A 15,260-nucleotide genomic window follows, 5' to 3' on the forward strand; every position below is an offset into this window, starting at 1 on the left:
GGGGGTGGGCGGGCGAAATCAAAATTATATTCCCAAAATTGATCCAAACATTAGGTAGAGTTACCCTCAAAATGGAGCACCAACGTTAATAACAGAGCCTGTAAGCAATACCTAACCCTTACCATCAAGGGTTCGGCGGGAGGGATGTGATCTATCCTTAATTTGAGGTTTCACGTTCAATCTCTAAAAATAGAGAAAGTTCTAATATTGGGCATTTTCCTTTAATGCGCCATACGCGATGCGGATCCGAACAAATTGAATTAGTAAATTTCGAATACTAGATACTAATTGCAAAAATTAAAAAGTACCTCTCATATTCTTTAGGCTTATAATTGAGGATAAGTCGTTGGTCCATATCGAAGCATTAAATTAGGCAACATAATTGTCAGAGAAGTCATTGCATTAGCTTGGTTGCGAAGACACTTCATTATCTTTTGCTCTATAAATATAAGGCTTGAATTGATCAAGACAGAAAACCACCATAACCAAAGTTTTGAGATGGTAGAAATGATATTGCTTGGGGTTTCCTTGAGCCCATTTACTCACAGAGTTGAGTGGGCTCTAAAGATTAAAGGAGTTGAATATGAACTTATAGTAGAAGATCCACAAAACAAGAGCCATCTACTTCTTCAATCAAACCCTGTTTACAAGAAAATTCCAGTGCTCATTCACAATGGCAAGCCTATTTCAGAGTCTATACATCCAACTTCGATTCCCAGGAAGTAGTGAAGTCTTCCGAGATCTCGCAACTTAAATTCTTTGGAAAAATGAGTGATGCATGTACGAACTGCATTTGTTACTCCCTGTGATAATAATATCATCGACATAGACAAGGATATAAAGAACATCACTGCTTTGTTGTTTGATAAAGAGCAATGAGTCGGTATGAGAACCTGCAAAACCAATAGATAGAAGATAAGAACTGAGTCTGTGATACCTAGCCCGTGGGGTTTGCTTAAGGCCATATATTGATTTCCTCAATTTGCACACATAATCAGGACATCGTTGATCAATAAAGCCTGGAGGTTGGGACATATATACATCCTCTTCTAAATTTCCATTGAGAAATGCGTTAGAGATGTCCAATTGTTGAAGAGTCCATTTATTGGAGACTGCCAAGGAAAAAACAACTCGGACTGTTGTAGGCTTGATAACCGGACTGAAAGTGGCATCATAATCTATTCCCTCAACTTGATTATAGCCTTTGGCTACCAAGCGAGCCTTGCATCGCTCTATGCTTCCATCATGATGGTGTTTGAGTTGAAAAACCCATTTACAACCAACAATATTGGAATGTGATGGTTTATGAACAACTTCCCATGTTTGGTGTTGTATTAAAGCAGTGATTTTAGAGCTCATAGCCTCTCTCTATGCAGGAACTTTGAGTGCTTTTGTGTAGCATGTTGGTTCTGAAAGAGTAACAGAGGAAGATTGAACTTTATCACTCGAAACAGGCATGAAAGATGGTGTCTTCTTCTTGGGATTTTGTCCTAGAACCATTGGATGAGTGCGTCCAGGTGGTTGTGATGGCTCAGTAGGTGGAAAGACATCAGTTGCTGCTCCGAAGGAAAATTAATAGATCTTGAGAAGCACTAGGAGATGATAAAGTGTTGAAGAGGGTGGTACATTTGAATCAGGTTGCGGTATTGACGCAATTAATATGAGCCAAGGAGTAGAATTAAATTGCTCTGGAGGGGTGCCTAGGATAGATGAATCAGATAACTTTTTCTCCTTACGAACATGCCTACTAAGATAAATTTTATTATCCTGAGGATTAAAGCACACATACCCGTGATGGTCCTTGGCTTATCCGAGAAAAACACAAGCTGCAGTTCTATAGGAGAACTTGTGTTGATTGTAGGGACGTAACAAAGGATAGAAGGTACAACCAAAGACACGAAGAAATCCATAATCTGGTGAAGTGCCATGAAGTTTTTCAAATGATGAGATATGTTGAAGCACTTGAGTAGGGAGCCTGTTAACTAAGTATGCGGCACTGTGCATAGCGAAGTTCCAAAGTCTGGATAGAACTGCAGAATGAGCATGTAGGGTAAGGCATGTGTCCACTAGGTGTCGGATTTTCCTTTCAACTTGACCATTTTGCTGATGTGTATGTGGACAAGTAATGCGATGTTAAATACCATTTTCCTTCAGATAAGTATTGAGCGTACAAAATTCACCACCCCAATCTGATTGAAAATTGATAAGTTTGGCTTGAAACTATTTTTCAACCAATCTGTGGAATTCGACAAAAGTAGAGAGAACCTTATTTTTCTGTTTAATTGGAAATAACCAACAATACCGTGAGAAGTCATCCACAAATAGAACAAAATATTTGTCTCCATAAAAAGATAAGTTGGGAGCTGGTCCCAAGACATCTCCATTCATCAATTCTAATGGTTTACTTGCAATAGAACCAGTAACATGTAAAGAAATCTGACTATGTTTTCCTAAACAACAAGCTTCACAAAGACCAAATAATTTTATTGAATGGCCAGGCAAACTGAATTTATTAACAATAAAAGAGACTATTGATTGTTGAGGATGACCAAGCCGAGCATGCCAATCTGGTGCAGCTGTCCGAACTGATTTGAAAGCCTTGCTATTTCTTGCAATGTCATCTGTTACAACAATAGGAAGCATGTAAACTCCGTCATCAGCCGGCCCCTTCAACAACACCTTCTTATTTGTCTGATGCTTCACAGTAAACCCAACAGAGTCAAATTTAAAGGAGCATTGATTGTCTTTAGCAAATTTATTAATAGACAACAATTGTTGTTGTATGGCAGGCACATATAAAATATTTTTCAAACGTAATTGATTATTATCGGAAGATAGTGTAGTGTGACCAATGTTTTTAATGTGAAAACCATGTCCATTACCTGCAGTAACTTTGTCAGGACCTTTGTACTCCTCAGAGATTTCAAGTGCAGACAAATCAGGTGTCATATGATGGGAAGCCGCAGTGTCAAGTAACCAATCATTGGAAGAAGCATTAACATTGGCGGCATTGGCAGTGATTTTTTCAGTATTAGTATCATATCATTTGCGACACCATTTCGCTTGATGATTGTTGAGTCCACAGATCTGACAAGGATTAGGAAACCACTTCTTATTTCCTTTAGAGGAAGCACCATTGTTTCTGTTACCATTATTTTTTTGGGAGCTTTGGTAGAATTGGCGAGCAGATGAAGTGTGTTGTCGAGAAACATTTGCAACAGCAGAGATCGGTATGCGAGAGTTCTGCAATAGAATTTCATGAGCTATAAGTCTACCAGAAAGATCAGAAAATGATACCTGTGATTTTTCTGCAGATAGTGTTGCAATGAAAGGATGATAATCAGAAGGAAGTAATTGGAAGATGGTGGCATTGAATTCATCAGGAGATACTGGTGTTCCAACAGCAGCAATCTCATCAACGATAGCATTAGCTTTGCATAGAAATTGAGCCATTAGTTTGTCACCCAAAATCACGTTTTACAAGGTGATATGCAATTGGACTCTTCTAGCATTGTTGCTTATACCAAATGCATTTTAGAGAGCTTCCCAAGCTTCAAAGGCAGTATCTAAACCAGTCACATAAGAAAAAATTTCCTTGGTTAAAGATGATAAGATCCAACTCAGCAAGAGTTGATCTTCTTGTAACCACTTTAGATAATCAGAATTTGGTTCTGACTGATTTGTTGTAGCATTGATGATGGTAGAGGGAGGTGCTGGTGTACCATTGATATGATTGAAAAGACTATAGCATTTGATGATAGAAACAAACTAAGTTTTCCAAGTCAGATAGTTTGTTGGTTAGAGTTTAATTGAAAAAGAGAGTTGAGCATGAGGTCAAGTAGCAAAAAGACTTGGAGTGGTTAAGGTTATTGCAGTAGAGATGGTGGAATCTGAAAGTCGAGAAGTTGATTCCATGGTAGGCTCTGGTACCATGTTATGAGATACGATGTTGAGAGAATTCGATGATTTTCAATTGAGTACATTGTTGAATATATATACAACAGTTAACAACACACTATAGAAGACTAGGGAGATAAGGTAACTAATAGAACAATCATATATCCTAAAATATAGCTAACAAAATATAGCTATCCTAACTAATAGAGATTGTTATCCTAACTTATAGCGATTGAACTTTATCTCTAACAATGATCATTCTTGAATACATTGACGACACATTCGAAGGCCCTTCTATCTTGTCTAAAGAGCCTTATGAACGAGCTTTAGCTCATTTCTGGGCTAAGTTCCTTGACGAGAAGGTGAATTTATTTGGATTTGAGTTATATACATTGATGTGTAAAAAGATATTTTTCAATTATCATTACATTTAATCTATTAGTAGGTTTCCTTACTATTTTTATTAGGTTGTCAACTCTAACTATTATCCATCAACGATGTAAAGAATTTTTATACTATTAAGTCACATTTACTTATAGCAAGTAACTACCTTATTTTCAAAAGGCAGAATAGCCTAAATGACACCTATACTTATGCCACTTTGTCATCCCGGTCCCTGTACTCAATGAAGTTTCATCCAGACACCTAAACTCAGTCAAAACATGTATTTTAAACCACTTCGGCATTACGTATTGGTCACTCGCCTGACGTGGAGAAAATATCATGTCCACATCAGATAAATCAATGCCACATCTTTATTTATTTAAAAATTAATTTTTAATAATATTTCAAATCCATCCCCATCTTCCTATGCTGTCGGCGACCCTTATCACGGGAAAACAACCCGAAAATTGGAGTCGCCTCCACCATTTTGCTCTCTTTCCTCCTTTTTGAGCACAATCTTAAACCTCAATTCATATACATAAAACTCTTCAATCTTGATAAAAAAAAAATTATCCTGCTTCATCTCTTTACTCTCACTATTTTAGGTAAAACCAGTGTAATCTTAGAATTTAATGAGACGCAAAAGGGGCAACAACCAACGAGCAGCATGCCATCACTAGAAAATAAAGAACTACATCGTTGGAAGTATTTCATTGCCGATCACCACAAAGCAAAATCAATTCGTTGGAAAATAATCACTAGTGGACTCCACCACCTATTTCTCCACTCACTAGACTCCTTTGGAAAACCCATGACCACAATGGACATGAAAATTACTTGGCCATAGCTTTTTGATATCTTTAAATACTTTAATCCCATTAACAGGTCTGCTTATTTAGCTTCCCTCAAAGAAAATTCTTCTCCTTTTTGTACTATTAATTTTGTTCCTAACTATCCACAAAGGGGCGGGGGTGGGAGGTGGGGGGGGGGTTACGATAGGAAAGAGGGGGGGGGAGAGAAAAAGAACAGGGAGAAACGGGGGGAACAGAAGGGTTGGGAAACAGTACTTAGGTTGGGAAATTAATTAATTTACTTTTTTTTAATGGTTATTCTTTATTATTTTTAATATTTGTAAATCAAAACAAATATATCCACTCTCCTTTTTAGAGCGTGTTATCACTCATTTTTCTGACTCAGCAAAATGAATGACACATAAGCTCGGTCAATGGTCAGAAGGGTTTGAAATCCATGTTTTGACTGAGGTTAGGTGTTTGGATGAAACTTCATTAAATACAGGGACCGGGATGACAAAGTGACACAAGTATAGGTATCATTTAGGCTATTCTGCCTTTTCAAAATTATAAGTAGCATTTTTTATCTAGTTTTACCTATTGATATCTTTTGAATGATTTGATGATATAAAAAAGTTTTCCTTACACTCTCGTGTATATAAGCTGAACTTATTCATATAATATAAATTTACATTTACTTTTAATTGTTTTATAAGTGAATTGATCTGTATTTATTTTTCATATCGTCAGTGGATAAAACTTAAACTTCATTTGTTGTCATGGTATATATTCCTATATGCAGAACTAAATAAACTTTTTATTGAAACTTCAAGTCTGGACTGTTTTGCAGTGTTTGCCAGCAATGGAAAAAGTTTTTTTTGGGACAGAAGAGGAGTTAGTCAAAGCTAAGGAGGAATGTAATGAGCTGCTGAAAATTCTTGATAATGAGCTCAAGGATAAGAAGTTTTTTGTTGGAAACAAAATTGGATATGCTGATATTGCTGCTAATTTAATGGCATTTTGGATGGGAATTATCGAGGAAGCCTCTGGTATAGTTTTGGTGACAAGTGAAAAGTTTCCCAATTATTGTGTTTGGAGAGAAGAGTACCTTAACTGCAGCCAAGTAAAAGATAATCTACCTTCAAAGGATGCTTTATTTTCCCATTTCCAAGCTCGCTTTCAAGCTGCAGCTGCTCCCAAATGAACACATCTCTCACGAAATTTCAATATTTTATGTGGCAACAAAACCACCGTTAAAAAAATTATCTTTCAATTTTATCAGTGGTCATTCAATTGAAGGTTTATTACACTCATTGCACAAAAGTCACTACTTCAATTTTTATCAATTAAGAATTATCCATCTAAATTGAATAACCCAAAAATAATTTTAGGATTAAACAATTGAATTTGCATCTAATAAGGTCACTAATAATCGATTCAAATCAGAGCTTCTTTGACTGAATCGTGTGACTAGACAAAATAAGCAACAAACAAAGATAATAATGCGATTAAAGTAGGCAAGTAAAGGAAAGAATAATCTTATTGAGCTTGTTTATAAGTCATAATGTCCTAAAGTAAGGATCAACTGCCCAGCTTGACAAAAGTGAAATGAAGCAGTTTATAATTATGAGTAAGTAGAGTGTAATCAAAGTGAATATACGAATGAGAGGACCAAAGGTATTTATAATCTAAGCCTAACGTTCACATCCCTAGATACACACCGGTTGTGGGATAAGCGTCAGGCATAACGGGTGAATCCCTTATTCTTCCTAGGCGGTTGAAGACCAAGCAAGACTCCAAATTATAGCTCTATCAACGAATCCTCGGAGTCGTCTTTGGACTGCTTCACCGAGACACTGCTTCCATCTCTTCAGAAAGGATCTGTTGGGTCAAAATTATTTCTTGTGAGGGCAAACTCTCAATGTTCATTCATCCCTAAGAATGACACTCGTCCCAACAAGTGTCGTGTCTCCATGTAAACTATTCGTGTATCAAGGCTAGATTTTACCAATAGATAAATCTCTCTTAAAGTCAAATTTAGTGAAAGGGATCAAACATGGAGGATTGAGCTAAGAGCTTTTTCTTCTTACTGAAAAGAGAAAAATGAATTACAAAGTATAGTCAACTACCTAAACTACTGTTATAAAGCTAATCAACCGACTAACTATTGAGTTAATTACTAACTTCTACATATTACATATACATCCATCACTTTTAAGTTAACTACACAATACTACCCTACTTCATTCTTGTTACTCTCAACACTCCCTCTCAAACTGGGGGTGTGAACACATTCAGCAGTCCTAGCTTGGACACTAGATATTCATGTTGCTGCCTTCCAAGCCCTTTAATCGAAATGTCTGCTTGTTGTTCTTCAGATTGTATGTATTGTGGCATTACATCTCCTTTATGCACTTTCTCCCTTATGAAATGACAGTCTATCTCAATATGTTTGGTTCGTTCATAAACTGGATTCTCAGCAATTTGGATTGCTGCTTTGTTATCACATAACAACTCAACTAGGAGCTTCAACTTTATCCCCAGTTCTTCATATAATCTGATTAGCCATATTATCTCTGCATAACTGAAGTTATGCTCCTGTACTCAGCTTCAGCTGAGCTCTTAGACACTGTAGTTTGCTACTTGGACTTCCAGGATACTAAAGATTCCCCATACTTCACTAAGTATCCTGTCGCTGATCTCCTAGTGTTTGGACAAGAATCCCAATCTTCATCACAGTATGCCTTGATTTCTTCTGCTGGTTTTCTTGATAGTAGCACTCCCAATCCAGGTTCTCTCTTGATGTATCTAACAATTCTCATGGTTGCTTCCATATGAGACCTCTTTGGATGCTGCAGAAATTGGCTCAAGGTTTGAACAGCAAAGCTTATATCTGGCCTAGTCATTCTTAGATACAACAACTTGCCTGCTCCTATATCATCCAGTGGTGTATCACCTTTGTGTCCAACATGATCATCATATTTTGCACCGATCAATTTCTGATTGCTTTCCAAAAGAGTCCAGGCAGGTTTTGCTCCCCCTAAGCCTGAATCTGAAATCAGCTGCAGAGCATACTTCCTCTGGTTCATAAGTATGCCATGTTTGGACCTTGAAAATTCTATTCCCAGGAAAAAGTTTAACCCTCCCCCCCCAGATCATTTATTTTGAAGGCTTGTTGTAGTGTATTCGTGGTGCCACATACTAGTTCATTATCATTCCCAATGATAAGTAAATCATCAACACATACTAAGACAATTGCAATCTTGGACCTTACCGTCTTGATTAACAAGGAATGATCTAGTTGGCTTTGCAGAAAACCAAACTTCACCAATGCATCTACCACCTTCACATTCCATTGTCGAGATGCTTGCTTAAGACCATATAAGAACTTGACAAGCTTACATACTAGGCCTGGCTCCCTCTTGCAGTGAAATCCTTGAGGAAGTTGCATGTAGACTTCATCATAGAGGTCTCCTTGTAAGAAGGCATTATAGACATCCATTTGATGGATATGCTAGTCTTGAGATGTAGTAATGGATAACACTACCCTCACTGTCACCATCTTTACAACTGGTGAAAAAGTGTCTTGATAATCAAGACCTTCCCTCTGGTTGTACCCCTTTGCCACTAGCCTTGCTTTGTACCTCTTAACTTCACCATTTGCCTTGTACTTGATCTTATATACCCATTTGCAACCAATGGCTCTCTTGTTTGGTGGTAATGACACTATCTCCCAGGTTTTATTGTCTGCAAGAGCAGTGAGTTCAGTCTTCATGGCATCTACCCATTTGGGATCTTTACATGCTTCATCAAAGGATGTAGGTTCCACTGTTGTTGAAAATGCTGCTAGATGGGCCTGATAGCTATGTGACAGACTGCTGTATTCTAGGTAGTTGCTCAAGGACTAAGCACAAGAGCTACTGGCTTGAGTAGTCACACAGTCCTGCATCCATAATGGAGGCCCTTTATCTCTAGTTGACTTTCTCATAGGAACTACTTCATGATTGTATTTAGTGGTTACAATATCTTGGTCCACACTTGCATCTTCAGGTATGCCAGCATCTTCATTTGCTATTGGAGGACCCATATCTTCAGGTTCACTTGTAGCTGCTTCTCCTGAGTGAAGATCTTCTATACTAGCCCCTTGTTCTTCACTGTGATCATCAAGCTGAGGATCAATTGTAGTTGTAGAAGCAGGATCACTGATGTTTGCAGTAGGCACAGCGTGAGTGATCAAGTAGGGATCAGGTTGGAACATTGCAGATCCTTTGGTCTGCAAATCCTTGAAAGGAAAAACTGTCTCCCTGAAAGTCACATTCCTGCTAACAAAATTTTTTTTTGTGAGTTAAATCAAATAACAAATATCCCTTTTGCACAACTGAATACCCCATCAAGACACTGCCTACAGCTCTTGGTTGGAATTTGTCTCCAATGACTGATGGTGTAGCATAGTAAAGACATCCTGGAACTCTCATATGTTTCATAGATGGGCTTTTCTTATGAATCAATTCATAAGGAGACTTCCCTGCAAGTACTGGTGTAGGCATTCTGTTTATCAAGTAGACTGCCAACAATACACATTCATCCCAAAACTTTAATGGGATGTACCCTTGAAATCTGACTGCCATAGCTACCTCCAGTATGTGTCTGTGTTTTCTTTCTACCACCCCATTCTGTTGGGGTGTGTAGGGGCAAGACCTCTGATGGACTATGCCAAAGTTATCGAGCATGTTTGCACACTCAGAGTTAATGAGTTTTGTTTCATTGCCTGTTCTAATCACTTTAACCTGAGTGTTAAATTGTGTTTGATCCATCAAAAGAAAATTTCTAATGACAATAATTGCATCAGACTTCAGCTTTAACAGATAATCCATGTTACTCTAGAATGATCATCCACTATTGTCAAGAAGTATTTATTTCCATCATGTGTTGCAATTCGAAATGGTCCCCATACATCCATATGTAACAATTCAAACACATTCTTTACTCTATCTCTACTAGTAGGGAAAGGCAGTTTTGCCTGCTTAGCCAAGGGGCAAACATCACAACTGCTTATTACATTTCTACATGGTTCTTCACTAACATTCAACATATGCTTCATGACCTTTGATGGTGGGTGACCCATTCTTCTGTGCCAAAGCTGCAAGGTATTTTGGTCCAACTGCACATTCATGGACATTGGAGTTTCTTGTCCTTTAGTTGAAATTGCAGAGGTCAGTAGATAGAGTCCATTAGTTTCTCTACCAATCCCCCTCAGCTTCCCAATGAAGAGGTCCTGTAGTACACAAAACCCAGGAAAGAATGCAGCCATACATCTCAGTTCTCTAGTTAGTGTAGACACAGACAATAAAATATACTTGAAATCTAGAATGTACAGAACATTCTTAATCTCTTGCCCTTCTCCTATCTTTCATTTACATTTATGTGAAACTGTTGCCTTAGTTCCATTAGGTAATTGCACTGTCTTTCCATCTTGAGATGCTACATTGTATAATTTAGAAAGTGAACTAAGGTTTGAGGTCATGTGATTGGTCGCACCTGTATCTATGATCCATTCATGAGTGCAACCTGCCTTGTCTATTAAGCAGACAGTAGAATGAGATATACCTGCCATATTGATTGTAGTCTCCTACATCTCTTCTTTGTTGAGCAGCTTCAGGATCTGATTGAATTGCTCCTCAGTGAACATAGGCCTCATTCCATATCCTGAGGAGCAGCCCTTCTCAGCATGGCTGGCTGTGTTTGGTGCATTCCTGTTCCCTTGCATCTGTGAGTTAGTTTCTCCAAACACTGCAGAATTAGCTGAACCATATCCTCCTCTCCTTTTAGATTTGAAATCAGTTGGATATCCTACTATCTTATAACAATTCTCCCTAGTGTGCCCTTTCATTTTGCAAAAATCACATTGGAGATTGTGATTCTTCTTAGGTCGAAACTGACCACCAGCAGTCCTAGTAGACATTAGTGCAGTAACTTCACTTCCTTCGGCTGAATCATGAGGATTAGGCATAGCTTTTTGACTCTCACGTTCCATTAGCATTGAGTATGCCTTATTCACTGTAGGTACTGGGATCATCATCAATATCTGGCTACGAGCTTGTTCATATGACTCATTGAGTCCCATCGGAAATTATAGCAACTTCAAACGTTCCATAAAAGCAACAGATTCACCAGATTTTGCACAATCACAGCCCAGAGCTGGGGCTAAACTATCAAACTCTGCCCGGAGTACTCGCATCTTTGAGAAATATGAAGAGATCGAGTTAGTACCTTGATTAACTGTTACAATTTCTCTATGAATTTGGAAGATTCTCTAACAATCTATCTTATCAAATCGCTCTTTTAAGTCATTCCAAACTTCATTGGCATTTGAAGAGTAAACGATGCGACTGACCAATTACGGTGAAACACAATTCATGATCCATGACAAAACGATTGCGTTGCATTGTACCAAAACTTTCCCTTTTACAGGTGTCGTCGATGAACCCTAGCTTATTCCGACCTAGGATTGCAATTCTCATTGCTCGACTCCATACGGAATAGTTTTCCGGTCCTTGTAATTGAAGAGAGATCAACACAGCTCCCGAATTGTCAATTGAATTAAGAAAAAGTGGGTGATTGTGGCTCAATTTCTCTGGCAGTTCATTGTCAACATCCGCCATGACTGAGCTCCGACACAATTCTCCGATGAAGAGTTAGCTAGCAGAAAAATTGCTCTAAACGACCACACTTATGGCCGATGGCTCTGATACCATGTCAAATTTAGTAAAAGGGATCGATCATGGAGGATTGAGCTAAGAGCTTCTTCTTCTTACTGAAAAGAGAAAAATGAATTACAGAGTATAGTCAACTACCTAAACTACATATACACCCATCACTTTTAAGTTAACTACACGATACTACCCTACTTCATTCTTGCTACTCTCAACACTTAACTCAAACTTAAAACATACTTTATATACTTTGCACCAAAAAACTAATGTGACATGTTACATCATATGTCGCTTAACCCTCTAATAAATGTACTAAGCTATTTTATACCCATTTTAGTTATATGACTTTACTTTTAACAGATAAAGTTCAGATACCATCCGTGACATTAGCCACGTGACATTAGCCCGATCTAATATTCATTAAACATTTACCTTAAAACGTTTATACTACAGATACACTAGTTAGAGATCTTATAAAACATTGTAATTTGTATGCCATCATAAACACCAGATGGAGATTCAGATCTAACAATGTTCTTGTTAATACTATCTTCAATCAACCACTTTCATCAAATTAACAAATCGAAGACGAGTATTTTGTCAAACATGTTGAAAGTTTTTTATTCGAAGTATAGCCTCAGAGGAAAGTGACAATATACCCAAATCTCGATAACTTCCTTCTTATCCAGTATAGTATATTATTATTGACCATTTCACCTTAATTTGACTAGCTACAGATGTCACATGACGAGATGCTCCACTAGTTTCTAAGAAACTGTGAGTCATAGTGTTTCAACATTTCTATAATTCTAAGAGGTGATTTGCTAGGGTGTATTAGGAAAAATAATATATGTAATAGTTGTGATATTATTAATTTCTTATTTAAGAGTATATTTCAATTTTTGTGTAACTAATAGGAATACTTGTATTAGTTATACACCATATTCAATACTATCCTTATACATAGTGAACCACGATATTAGTAATATTATAATTTTTATTATATGGATAAGTAAAGATAAAATTGTCCTTTTAAAATCTTTAATGCACTAAATCAAACAATTGATAATAAATAATCTCATCATAACTAATCTGTCTATTATTAATCTTACCATTACTAATATATTATATTCAGTGTTATTCTTGTACACCCTACTCAATAACCCCTAAAGAAAAATTCAAACTTGACTTTGTAATTATTTAACAACAAAAAGAAGAAAAAAAGAAAGCCATCAAAGTTGATGAAGTGAGTGACATAAGCACACAAGTCATCTTTCGAGACACCTGTAAAATATGGATTTGATAAAAATAAGACTAATTCAAAATCCTGTACAATAAGAAGGCAATAGTAAAGAAGACAGTATCACAAACTAAGCCAAGAATTTTGAGCAATTAAGAAGTGAAAAATGGAAGAAATGAAATTGTTGGGTTTTGGGCAAGTCCTTTTAGTGTAAGAGTTGAGATTTCTCTGAAACTCAAGGGTATTCAATATGAGTATATTGAAGAAGATCTATCAAACAAGAGTGCTACACTTCTCAAGTACAATCATGTATATAAAAAGATTCCTGTACTTTTACACAATGGAAAGCCAATTGCTGAGTCTCTTATTATTCTTGAATATATTGATGAAACTTGGAAAAATGATACCCCTCTCCTACCAAAAGATCTTAATCAAAGAGCCATGGCACGTTTCTGGGCTAATTTTTTGGATGAAAAGGTACGTTTTCAAATGTTTTTGGTACGATAAAAGTCATTTTTCGGGAAATGACTGATTTTGTAGAATATATTTATCCGAAAAGATGTTTGGTTAGAGAGTAGAACATTTTTCCTAATAAAAATAGTATTAACTATTAAGTATTAAAGATTGAAAATAATATCTAAGAGCCGTTTGGCCATAAAAAATATTTCACCTTTTTCAGAAATTTTTTACTTTTTCCAAGAGTGTTTGGTCATAAAAATTTCAAATTTCACTTGAAGTTAAATTTCAAAAATTTGAAAAACTCCAAAAAGCTATTTTTCAAAAATTTCACTTCAAATTACTCACAAAAATTTAAAAACAACTCCAAATTATATTCATATTCAAACACAATTTTAATTTTCAAATATCATTTTTATTTGAATATTTTTTCTTTTTTACTTTTTTTGTAATTTCACAATTCTTAGGTCCAGATGCCCACTAAGTATTTCTTAAAATGGTGAAATGGAGTAATGAGTTGAGATAATTGTCAAGGAAATCTAGTCACTACTACCCAAAAAGTGAGGGAAGACATTTTCTTCCGGGAAAGATGTTTTTCTGGAAAATATTTTCTAGCTAACAAACACCAAATGACTTATTTCAGAAAAATATTTTCCACATAATATTTTTATTCATGCACAAACACAGCCAATCTTGAGATATTTTATTTCAAAATCATCATTTTCATGTAATAACACACTGTTATTGTCCAATCTCAGTGTTTGCCAGAGATGAAGAAACTTTGTTATGAGAGCAACAATGAAGTAAGGGAGAAAGCCAGGGGAGAACTTCATGAACTCCTTAAACTTCTTGAGAATGAAATTATTAAAGATAAGAACTTCTTTGGAGTAAATAGAGTTGGATACATTGAGATTGTTTCAATTCTGATAACTTATTGGCTTGGAGTTATTCAAGAAGCGTTGAAAGTGGACATATTGACGAAAGAGGAATTTCCAAATATATGTGCCTGGGCTGAAAATGTGATAAGCTGTAACTGTATGAAGGAAAATCTGCCACCTAGAGAAAAATTGCTTGCATTTTACAAAATGTACGTCAAACCACTAAATGTTGCCGTTTAAAGAATGTTCTCTGTAAACAAATAGAGATAATATGACTATGTAATGAAATCCTCGAGATGATGTATGTGTTGGTTTTTCCCGTAGAATTGTATTGTGTCTTTGCAATGGTGAATAAATCTTTTTCCTTCTGCTTCTCTGTTGGGTTTTATGTTACCAAACTAATGTTATTTCTGCTCCAATTTTCAATTAGAAGAGTTTGTTCGATCTTGGAGGATATGTCACAGATGGCGAGTATCCGTAAAAATATTATTTCTTAACACACCTCCAGCCTCACGATATTTTCTGTTTCTCCAACGTGAACAGGAGCAAAAACATCATGAGTAACTGTAACGACCCGGCAGGTCGTTTTGAGAATTAACGTCTCGATCCCCTATTAACTGCTTTCCCCGTGTTTATTTCTGCTATTGTGATTCCGGAAGATTCGTTTTGAGTTTCGGAGTGTTTTGGGACACTTAGTCCCTGAATGAGAGCTTAAGCTTTAGAATTTGGACCATAGTCGGGACGGTGTGAAGACGGCCTCGGAATGGAACTCCGACGATTCCGTTAGCTCCGTTGGGTGATTTCGGGCTTAGGGGCGTGTTCGGATTGTGTTTTGGAGGTCCGTAGCTTATTTAGGCTTGAAATGCCGAAAGTTAAATTTTTGAAGTTTCCGGATCGATAG

General features: G+C 36.7%; 2 protein-coding genes across 2 annotated transcripts; both read left to right on the forward strand.

Moving 5' to 3' along the window:
- Window positions 1-498: 498 nt before the first annotated feature.
- Window positions 499-6,276, forward strand: LOC109208175 (probable glutathione S-transferase). Its single transcript, XM_019371230.1, has 3 exons — window positions 499-694; window positions 4,147-4,259; window positions 5,923-6,276. The coding sequence occupies exons 1-3, from the start codon at window positions 499-501 to the stop codon at window positions 6,274-6,276; spliced, it is 663 nt and encodes a 220-aa protein (XP_019226775.1).
- A 6,905-nt stretch (window positions 6,277-13,181) lies between these two features.
- On the forward strand, window positions 13,182-14,733 carry LOC109208178 (glutathione S-transferase U8-like; the record flags this gene model as incomplete). The annotated part of the gene is made up of 2 exons (XM_019371232.1): window positions 13,182-13,502; window positions 14,240-14,733. Coding segments are annotated over 2 exons (681 nt in total), but the record flags the coding sequence as incomplete, so codon positions are not given.
- Between the last annotated feature and the right edge of the window lie 527 nt (window positions 14,734-15,260).

This window comes from Nicotiana attenuata, unplaced genomic scaffold (assembly GCF_001879085.1).
Source record: "Nicotiana attenuata strain UT unplaced genomic scaffold, NIATTr2, whole genome shotgun sequence".
Classification (NCBI taxonomy): Eukaryota; Viridiplantae; Streptophyta; class Magnoliopsida; order Solanales; family Solanaceae; genus Nicotiana; species Nicotiana attenuata.

Excerpts from the sequence above, each read along its gene's own strand:
- LOC109208175 (XM_019371230.1), top strand. The coding sequence starts at position 499 with ATGGTAGAAATGATATTGCTTGGGGTTTCCTTGAGCCCATTTACTCAC. Across the intron at positions 695-4,146 it reads TGGCAAGCCTATTTCAGAGT|CAATGATCATTCTTGAATAC; the intron begins CTATACATCCAA and ends CTTTATCTCTAA. Across the intron at positions 4,260-5,922 it reads CTAAGTTCCTTGACGAGAAG|TGTTTGCCAGCAATGGAAAA; the intron begins GTGAATTTATTT and ends ACTGTTTTGCAG.